This window comes from Harmonia axyridis, chromosome 3 (genome assembly GCF_914767665.1).
Source record: "Harmonia axyridis chromosome 3, icHarAxyr1.1, whole genome shotgun sequence".
NCBI classification, from domain to species: Eukaryota; Metazoa; Arthropoda; class Insecta; order Coleoptera; family Coccinellidae; genus Harmonia; species Harmonia axyridis.
This window is the reverse complement of record NC_059503.1, coordinates 30,044,990-30,055,499: the sequence shown is the minus strand read 5'-3', so window position 1 is coordinate 30,055,499 and position 10,510 is coordinate 30,044,990. Positions and strand designations below refer to the sequence as shown.

Here is a 10,510-nt window from a genome sequence, read left to right as displayed (position 1 = left end):
AATGAAAATGCAATGAATTAGAGAAAATAATGTATAATACTCGTACAGAAGGCTCATTCTACCACTCGTTCATTCCAAAACTCGCCACTTCGTGGCTCGTTTTTGAATTTTGAACTCGTGGAAGAATATCAATGCCTTCTGTATTATAAATAACTATTTTGAGTGGTCACTTCAGAAAAGATGAAGAACTCTAAAAGAAAATTTTTTCATAAATTAAACAGACAATTTTTTCACATGTCTTTGTACGGTGAAAAAATATTCACCCGATATGGTTGAAATGTTTCACGATTGTATTTTTTCAAGCAGAATAGCGAAAATATTATCTAATAATTTCGTGACAACAGATCCGACTGAGTTGAGATTTCGGAAGTAAATATAAAATTTAAGTTTATGCACAATTTCGTGTTGACCAGAATTATAGAAAAAAAAAATTCAAATATGTATTAAATCGAAAAAAATTCTCTATTTATACATTTTTATTCGATACTGTTCAAACTTTTCGAAAGTTAGAATTTAAATCTAGCATTATAGTTGAACAAATATCATATTTAAATGGTTTTCTTGTTCATGTAATCTAAAATACTGAAGAATTGAAGATAGGAAATTGGTTTAGTGTCACGAAAAAAGACAGTGGTGTTGATTTTCAATAAGAAAAAAAGGATCATCGCACCCCTACATCTACGCCACTGTATATTTTTGGCAAGAGACACTCAACTAATTCGAAACATCACAGTATCAAGACTTCAAAACCTAAAAATTAAAACAATGAATGTAATAGGTAATTCTAGAGTAATAAGTAAAAAACTGATTTTTTCTTCAAACTTCAAAGAAATTTCATAAATAGCTTTCGGTATATGGATAAGTGATTATTTTTGATCTCCAGTTTCAATTTTGGATCGAATGAATGTTGATTTGTTCGATTTCAGATAAGAAAAAATGCTGTCAAATTAAAATGATTTGAAAATAAATTTGATGAATAGTCGCATAATAAAAAAAAAATCATTCAGTTTGAAATTCAAATTTCGAAGTCTCTTCTGCTCTATCACAACATTGCGTTAATATCGTCGGACTTTGCGTTTTAGCGTACGTGACAATAAAGTTCAAATTTCCACACTATTCGATCGGAGAGAAATGCGACGTTGTCGGTTCTAACCCAAGAAAATCCTTCTGGAGAACGTATAAATTATGGAATTTCCCTAGATGACGAACCGAAGAAGTCTTGGATCTAGAGAAAACTTGTGTTTGTAATTTTTTCATTTCTGAATTCTGAAATTTTCACATATGGAAATTTTTGTGATATTTCAAGATAGTGATTTAATTACAGCATTATTTTCATAAAATGCATACTGTTGAACGATTTTCATCTGCAAAATTTTGATCGACCTTTCAAGAAATGATAATGAAATTCTTTCATATTTCACGAAACTGTAGAAAGTGAGGAATTTAATTAATTTTCTTAAAACATGCAAAAAAATCAGTATATTTCACGTTTCTCACTTTTTTTGAGGAAACGAAAAGAAAAGAAGTGTTTATGACACTAGTAGATATTCAATTCCTTATTCTGAATAAGTGAAACGAAAAAACAAGCAAAAAAAATCAGTTTTTTCCACATTTCTCACTTTTTTTCAGGAAACGAAAAGAAAAAAAGTGTTCATGACATTAGTAGAGATTCAATTCCTATAAGTGAAACAAAAAAATTCTATTTTACTTTCCCTTTCGAAAAATTCTTCCTATCCGAAAGGAAATTGCGGCTAATTTGGCAACAGCGCATGTATACGTCATGTGAACGCCCAAGCAAAGACATACTCATCGGACTTCGAAACAGAGAAGCGAGCGAAAGAGAAGAAAACAGAAAGGAAATAAATTTTCCTAAGATTTCCCCGACTTGTCCGCTTGTGACCTTCCCACGTCCTCTGAAGTATTGAGAACAATTTCATTTAATTGTGGCCAGAGTTTGAAGGGTGCTGCTACAGGATATTTTCAGGAAAAGTGAGTAGAAATTTTGGATTCTATTATGCAAGTCTCTTCATAAGGGTTCCCAAGATCTTCGACAAAATTCGAAAGCTGAAAAAGGGGTATTTCAAAGTGAACTATATGTTTATTTTTTCATACAATTCTTGTCGAAATGATTTGATTTTCTCTCGCATATGCATAGTCTCTTGCTTTTTAAATTTATGGGAATCTTATGCAACGAATTTTTCCTTTGATATCGGAAAAATATATTTTATCATATGTTTACAACAATCAAGTTGTAAATTGGAATTTTTCTTCTGTAGATTATTTGGATTATTGATATGGAAATTCAATATATTCTAGCTCTAAAAGTAAAGAAAATCCAAATTTCGGAATTGCGGACTGATCCAAATAATAAGCATTAAAATTGTCGAATATTTGTTTTATTCGGTCTTTACTTGAGAGAAATTCTATATAAATATTGAAATTGTCTCATTCGATTTTCTCAAATTTTAATATTAAAATAACATATTTTCTCAAAAAAATTTCTTGCATTGAAAAATTATGTTCATTAATATTTTCATTTAATTGTTATCTTTTATATCAAATTCAAACTCCTATTAAACCTATGCAACAAGTGTTCAATGGAAGTTTGAATCATTATAAGTTTATGTTCTTTTTTTTGATTATGCCTTTTGGATCCTATATTTATCAATTTCACCTTTCAATAGACTGAATTGCAATATCTTAGCATCACAATTATATATGTGTAGCCAAAATCGAAACATCGGACTGTTCTCTGAGAATGAACAATATTTTCTTCAACAAAATTTACCTAAAATCCCTCCCCTATGAAGCAACATTTCAACATCATGTTATAAAATTTAAAAAAATTATATTAACACTGAAAGTTCCTAGGAGTGTTAGGGAAAGCTTGTTATTAAATGATTTCAAGATTTTTCTTGGAATTAGTTGGAAATAATAAAGCAAAAAAAGTACTTTCATGAAAAAATCATGACATCCAAGTTTCTTTAAGAAAAACCACAAACATAAATTGTGATCGAATGAAAGCTTTTTAGATTCCATTTTCGGTATATTCGAGAGGACAAGCTTCTATGAAAAAATTTAAGAAATTATTCATTCTCAACAAGCCATAACTCATAAAAAACTTTTACTCTAGTTGTGAAGGTCAATACAGTCAGATAGTGAAACATTTCCTCAAGTTCAAATCAAAGCAACGATCATTAAGGTAATGTTAATAAAGTATCCTCAACAGCAATTTGTTCATTTGTTCGATTGTTTATTGCTACAGAGGTCACTCGATACCTAAAAATTGTTAAGATTATTCATTCTCAACAAGCAACAACTCATAAAAAACTTTTACTCTAGATGTAAAGGTCAATACGGTTAGATAGTGAAAATTTTCCTCAAGTTCAAATCATAGCAAACGGTCATTAAGGGTATGTTAATGACGTATCCTTCAGCAACTTGTCCAACAACCATTCGTTCGATTGTTGATTGCTACAGAGGTCGGTCGATACCTCTAATCTTATCGAAAATATAATTAGAACAGGTTTCGTAAACAATCATGACGTATTATGGTTAAATATGAAGAAATAAGAAGGGTCACTTGACTGATTGGACTTTGGTTTCGAAAAAATTGAAGCTCATTTGATTTAAAAAAAATTATTTCATTCTATCGAAAAAGAATTAACAATTGTTTATTGAAAAAGAGGATGATCGAAATTTTGTTTTCGCTATGTTGCCAAATATTATCTCTTTACTCACGAGGAGTTTGGGCATATTATAATCTGTTATTTATTTTGTTAACAATTTAATTTGAAAGTTCATCTCAAGCAGCACTTTCTGGCGGTTTATACTCGTTAAGTGTTGAGCATCCAAATGCTTTCCTGCAGCAAACCAAACTTGTCAAATGTAAACCAGTGGCGGCCGCTCAGAGGAGGCAGAGGAGGCCGGGCCTCCCCAAATTTTACCGCATTATATTTAATTCTTAGTTCAAGTCCAACTATATTATGTTAACCTAAATCAATAGAATATTCAAATTTCTGGATACTTTTTACCCCAATATTTCATCATATTTATACATTCTCCGCAACAGACTTCAAAACTGAGAATATTGCGCACCGCTGCACCGTACTACAGGCATGCGATGCGCTAAAGAATACAGCAGACTCCAGACGCGGGTCGCGGAGGCCCAATTCCTCTCTAGTCGCGTTTGTCTTGAACGTAGAATTTAAAATTTCTCCCGATACGAAGCTCCAGCCACTCTAAATGCGAGCTGGATATCACGTGACGGAGGCCAGGTCTCCGTTGACCGAAGCATATATTCGTTTAACCCGAACGGCCCGAACATGATCCACGGCGATTAACGATGGGTCTATATCAGCTGTTTCTGTTTATTAGCGCCAGAATTAGGGAAAGATAAAGATAGGTCAGAACTTTTTATTCCTTTCGGCGTGTGCATTGTGGTTTCGTGTTAGGATTGTTCGGCAAAGTTTGTAGGTGAGGAAGGATATTGGCTGGCTATTCAGATATATTTTATCGAGAAGAATGGAAACGGAAACGTCGGACACTAGAAATGAAAATGATAGTGTCAGTAGGGAACTCAGAGTTACTGAAGATATTGTAGATTTTATTTTGATTAAAAAGTTCAGCCAAATACCTTACGATGACAAAATTTTCATTACCAAAACTATATATTTATTCATTCTTGCACTTGGGTATGCATTTCGCTGGCTAAGTAGATACACTAGTGGTATACCTATTTTTTTGCTTGGCCTCCTCTGAATGAAAGCTCACGAGCCGCCACTGATGTAAACGTAACTTTACGAGAAAGACAGATTCCTGGATTACTTGCGTTATCTGTGCCTAAAATCACAATCATGTGTACTAGTTGCTAGGTAACGGCCAACGGCCGGAACGGGATAAGCATGCCAAAAAGAAGGAGTAGGCAGTGGCGTACCCAGGGGGGATAAGAGGGATATATCCCCCCAGGAGGAATATCCATCATAAGTCACAACCTTATACATATATCACAATCTCATTATGAGCAAGCAAACTTTTTGGAAAACTTCTTCAAGAGAAGGAAAATTGAGGCAGTATAATCTTATTTGCGTTAGAATACAACAGCAATACTACGACATCTCCAAATCAATCTCAAGAAGTGTCTGTAAATTCAAAGAACATCAGAAACGAATAACTACATTTTTTTTCTTTATCCAGTGCTCATTTATGAGCACCGGTTTAAGAAGAATGGATGGACAACATTATTCAGTTAATCGACTTACTATTTGTCGTATTCTTGATAAACAGAGTATTAAATTAAGCGTTCGAGTCTCATGGCAGTTGGACCGCTATATCATGAACCCCTTATCATCTTAAGTAGTTATACAAACAATGACTTCAAGTCTGGCGAGGAGTTCTCTTCCAATTTTGATGGTCGATCCTCCATAGTGGATTGCGCTATTTTTATCCTGGGACTACTGATGAAAGCATCAGTATGACAACTTAGTGGTTCCTGCCGTATACACCCTCCACCTCCATAGCGGAACGTGTTGAAATTGCCGTGAAACTGAACCAAGCGGTGCCGTTCTTTTTATAACTGCACAGCGTGCGGAGCCATATCTTAAGCTGGCAAATAGTCATCTCACAAGGTCGAAGAGCACCTTTCCAGGGTTGCTGTTGACGCTGATAGCTTATTTATTGGGAAAAAGAAGTGATCATTATCCTGGCCAAGGAAGTGAAAAGCTTTAAAAGGTTTTCCAACTCTGATTGAAATGATATAAACATATTACGTTTTTACTGGTGAAATCATTGTTTTATTCACTCTTTCTGAAACAATGTCGCTAATTTTTAGAGACTTTGTTTTCCTTTGGTTTGGTTTATTCAGTTTTTGAATATCCCATGTCCTATAACGCTATAACCATATAGTCGGTACTGTTGTGCCATAGTAGAGTTAGTTTAGTAGTATGTGTATAAGTTAGTATAATGAGCTAATGTTGCAGCAATAAAACAATTATGCCTACTCGTTGGAACTACCCCGATCCAGAGCTCCAGGATGAGCTCCGCAAGATTGCGAACGCGATTGTGTCCCCAGGAAAGGGTATTTTAGCAGCCGATGAATCAGTTGGTACCATGGGCAAACGTCTCTCCGACATCGGTCTGGAAAACACTGACGAGAACCGAAGAAAATACAGGCAACTCCTGTTCACCTCCGACAAGCAACTTGGCAACCACATAAGCGGTGTCATCCTCTTCCACGAGACCGTCTACCAAAAGGCGGACGATGGTACCTCCTTCATCGAGTTGCTGAAGCAAAGAGGCATCATTCCCGGCATCAAGGTGGACACTGGTGTGGTTAACTTGCTGGGATCTTTAGACGAGACTACGACCCAAGGTGAGAAAAATCAAGAAAATTTGAAAAAAGATTTATAATTTGATTCTGCAAGAAAATTAAGTTTTTGTTATGCTCCCAGAAGCTCTTGGGTTGCTCTTTTTCTACTAACCTGAGTTTCTACCTTCCTAAGTTTTGGGAGCCAGAAGCTTTTATACCATCTTTAAAATTTTGCGGGATTAGTTACCAAAACTTCACTACCAGTGAAACATCTTTGATATGAATAATTGATTAAACTCTAGAGTTTCAATTTATTTCATGCGCTTGTAGAAACAATATTGTTCTTAACTTCATGAAAGTGCCTATCCAGCACTCAACCGCTGACCGGCAGTTTCGTGCTGGAAAGTACCACTCTCCGCACTTGTTTGGAAAATAACTATTACCGCAGCTGTCACTCATCATTCCTTTGATGTCATTTTCAAAACTCAATGCATAAAACGTCATGTCTATGTACCGAAGAAAATTATGTAATCCTTATTTATGTATAATTTGCGTTGTTTTTTCAATAGGGCTATCAGAATTTGGATTTTTAGTTCTTTATTTCACATTGAATTAAGGTAACAGCATTGAAGATGAGCATTTTCTGATTTCAATCCAAATTAGACGATTCTCAGAGCAATCTGATTGCGTATATGAATTTTTAGTACATATGTATAGTGTTGTAGGTGTACATGACGCACGTGATTGTACATCACCTTTGAAAATTATCTCTTCTTGATTTAACGATAAAAAATCTTTATCTAAAGTTATCTTGTATACCTATATTGCGCTAAAAAATTCCCTAAAGAAAAAAATTTATACATTTGGATTGGCCTGAGAATAATTAAGGTCGATACATCGATAAATACAAATACTCATCTTCAACTTTGGTTTCTTGAGCAAAATTTAACATAAAATAAACTAGCTCTAAACGACTGAGATTATAAATTCTAAACTAAACTTTTTTTTATGTTATGTGTTTTTTTCTCTTTTTTTCATTTATAAATATTCCTCAGGATTGGACGATTTGGGAAAAAGATGTGCCCAATATAAAAAAGATGGATGTCAGTTTGCCAAGTGGCGATGCGTCTTGAAAATTGGAGAACACACTCCTTCCTACCAAGCCATTCTAGAGAATGCAAATGTTTTGGCCCGCTATGCCTCCATCTGCCAAGCCAACAGAATTGTACCTATTGTAGAGCCTGAGATCCTTCCAGATGGCGACCATTGTATTGAACGTTGCCAAAAGGTAAGGTGAAAATATTTTGAAAAAAAGGAAGCAAACGGCTTGAGGTACAAAGCCTCTCTCCACTAGGTTGCTGTAAATATTATCAACACTTATATTCTCCAATATATTTTGAATATTTTTAACTTTTTCAAGGTAACTGAAACTGTCTTGGCCTTTGTGTATAAAGCCCTTGCCGATCACAATGTCTTCCTCGAGGGAACACTCCTAAAACCAAACATGGTGACAGCTGGTCAATCCGCCAAAACGAAAGCTTCAAAAGAAGAAATCGCCAAGGCAACAGTCACTGCTCTTTCCAGAACAGTACCACCAGCAGTTCCTGGTATCACTTTCCTCTCTGGTGGTCAATCCGAGGAAGAAGCTACTCAGAACTTGGATGCAATGAATAGGTAGGATTCAGTTATTCAAATTTCAATGTGATAGTTATTGTCATCGACCAATTTTTCAAGATACTTGAAGATAATGCAATAATTTTTAATAACTAATGATGCATAGAACTTTGAATTATTCAAATGATATTCAACTTAAATATTTTTTGGAACCTAAATGCTTTGTTTGTAGATATCAAGGCAAAAAGCCATGGGCTCTCACCTTCAGTTATGGTCGTGCTTTGCAAGCGTCAGTTTTGAAAGCTTGGGGAGGTAAAGATGCCAATGTAGCAGCAGGACAACAAGAACTAATGATTAGAGCTAAGGTAGGTTTTTGAAAGAAGAAATACTTCTTTGAATTTTTAAAGTATTATTTGTAAAGTGTATGAAATTTAATTGTATTATCTTTCAGGCCAATAGCGAAGCATCTTTGGGTAAATACGAGGCTGGTAGTGCCAAAGGAAAAGCCGGTGACGCTGGTTTGTTCGTTAAAGATCACGTCTATTAATCAATATTTTATATTAGATGGAGACTTATTTTTGTGAACTCGAGGTTTAGAATTGTGTCTGAAAGCGTCAATTTTATTTTACTACATCTGTAAGACTAATTTTTATGAGAGTCCTACCATGATTTTTTAGTAATTCTTATATTTTAAGTGTAAATATACAATAAATTTATTTGCGTTTTAATCAGATTTTCATTTTCTACAGACCGTCTGGAGGTTTGCTAAATTTGGATTGTCTAAATCAGTGTTGAAAATTGTTCATTCTTTTACGAGTTAAAGAGTGTTTTACATGTTTTTCATCAAAAGCTTTCAAACGGTATTCCTCTTGAAGGCATACATAGATTTCCATAAAATGGACACAATGCCCAATATTCAGTTATTCACTTACCATGAACTAGAATCATATCTACATGTTCAATGGCCGAGTATAAATGAGTGGCATCTCGAAAGAAAGAAATCATAAGTGGTATGTTCGATGTTTACGGTACATATGATTCAACTCAAAGCTGTACCAGAAATTGATATCAGTCCATAACGCATATTTATTATAGGCGATTTTTGTTGAAGCCATCTTTGAAAATACGCTGTATAATCCGAGGTATAGTCTACATCATCAGTGCACAAATATTAATTTTCCGCGATCTTCATAACTCATGTTTTGCTAGTATTGTTTTGATAAAATTTGGTTTAGTTATACATGGTTCCAAAGAACTTTCAGTTCACGATAGATTGGTGGTGTAGGATCACAGAAACAGGAAAATGATACTCTGTTAGTTTGCCGACGTTTCGGAAAACTTCAGTTCTTCTAATTATACATACGAGTTAATTGAAAATTCTTGTGAGATAATTGTGTTACGAGTTCATATTTTAGATGTACAAGGAGCTTAGACCCACATCCATTGGTAGAGCATTTTTATCAGATTTCAACGAAACATCTTAAATCCTGAGCTGTGAAAATCGAAACAAAAATCTGCTCAGTAGTTTTGGAGATTCCATCTAGACACAAATGCTGGGTTCTATTACTCAGCTCATATCACCCAAACCTATTTTTCTCTGAATGTATCAAATATACAATATTGTTGTATACTGTTTTATTATACAGAGAGGGCCATTGAAAACGAAACAGCGGCTCTGTAAGTAGGCAGAACCGAGTTATATAAAAACGCTCGGACACGTCAACAACATTTTCGAGGGGGACATCGTTCGCGATGAAATTCACCCGAAATACATTCCATCCCTCGGAGCTGAGACCGCCACCCCTAAATTTTTAAATGGCACCATATGGCAAGTGATACCTCATTTGAAAGGTAGTTTCCTTCTTAATATCAAACAACAAAAATAAATTAATTCTATCGATTCGTTTTCGAGATATAGGAACTTGAAGTTGGGAAATAACTTTTTAATCACTCAATCGTTACCATGAAGAGCACTTGAAATTTCAACAAGTTTTTAGATAGAATGTTTCCTGGAAATTGGATTGGAAGAAGAGGCGCTATAGGGTGGCCAGCCAGATCTCCAGATTTAACCCCACTCGACTTTTTCCTGTGGGGTCACTTGAAAAACAAAATCTATGCAACCGAAACAGAATCTCTGGAAGATTTACGACGTAGAATTATTGAAGAATGCCGTCGAATAACGCCGGAAATGCTACGAAATGTGAGGTCTCATTTTGAACAGAACTTGTACTATTGTATGGAAATGGGTGGTAAACAGTTAGATCATTTAATTCCTTGACAATGATAATTATCTTTAAACAGTTGCAATGTTAGATCTTATTTTTATTGATTGAGAGAATAAAAAGTTATTTCCGAACTTCAAGTTTCTATATCTCGAAAACGAATCGATAGAATTAATTTATTTCTGTTGTTTGATATTGAGAAGAAAACTACCTTTCAAATGAGGTATCACTTGCCATATGGTGCCATTTAAAAATTTAGGGGTGGCGGTCACAGCTCCGAGGGATGGAATGTATTTCGGGTGAATTTCATCGCGAACGATGTCCCCCTCGAAAATGTTGTTGACGTGTCCGAGCGTTTTTATATAAC

The 10,510-nt window shown here is 34.7% G+C and overlaps 1 protein-coding gene across 1 annotated transcript; it reads left to right on the top strand.

Moving 5' to 3' along the window:
* The first annotated feature begins 1,813 nt into the window (after nt 1-1,813).
* On the top strand, nt 1,814-8,649 carry LOC123674861 (fructose-bisphosphate aldolase-like). The gene is made up of 6 exons (XM_045609977.1): nt 1,814-1,989; nt 5,979-6,370; nt 7,363-7,595; nt 7,728-7,981; nt 8,154-8,286; nt 8,373-8,649. Exons 2-6 carry the CDS (start codon nt 5,992-5,994, stop codon nt 8,466-8,468), a joined length of 1,095 nt encoding a protein of 364 aa, XP_045465933.1. The 5' UTR covers nt 1,814-1,989; nt 5,979-5,991; the 3' UTR covers nt 8,469-8,649.
* The last annotated feature ends 1,861 nt before the right edge of the window (nt 8,650-10,510 follow it).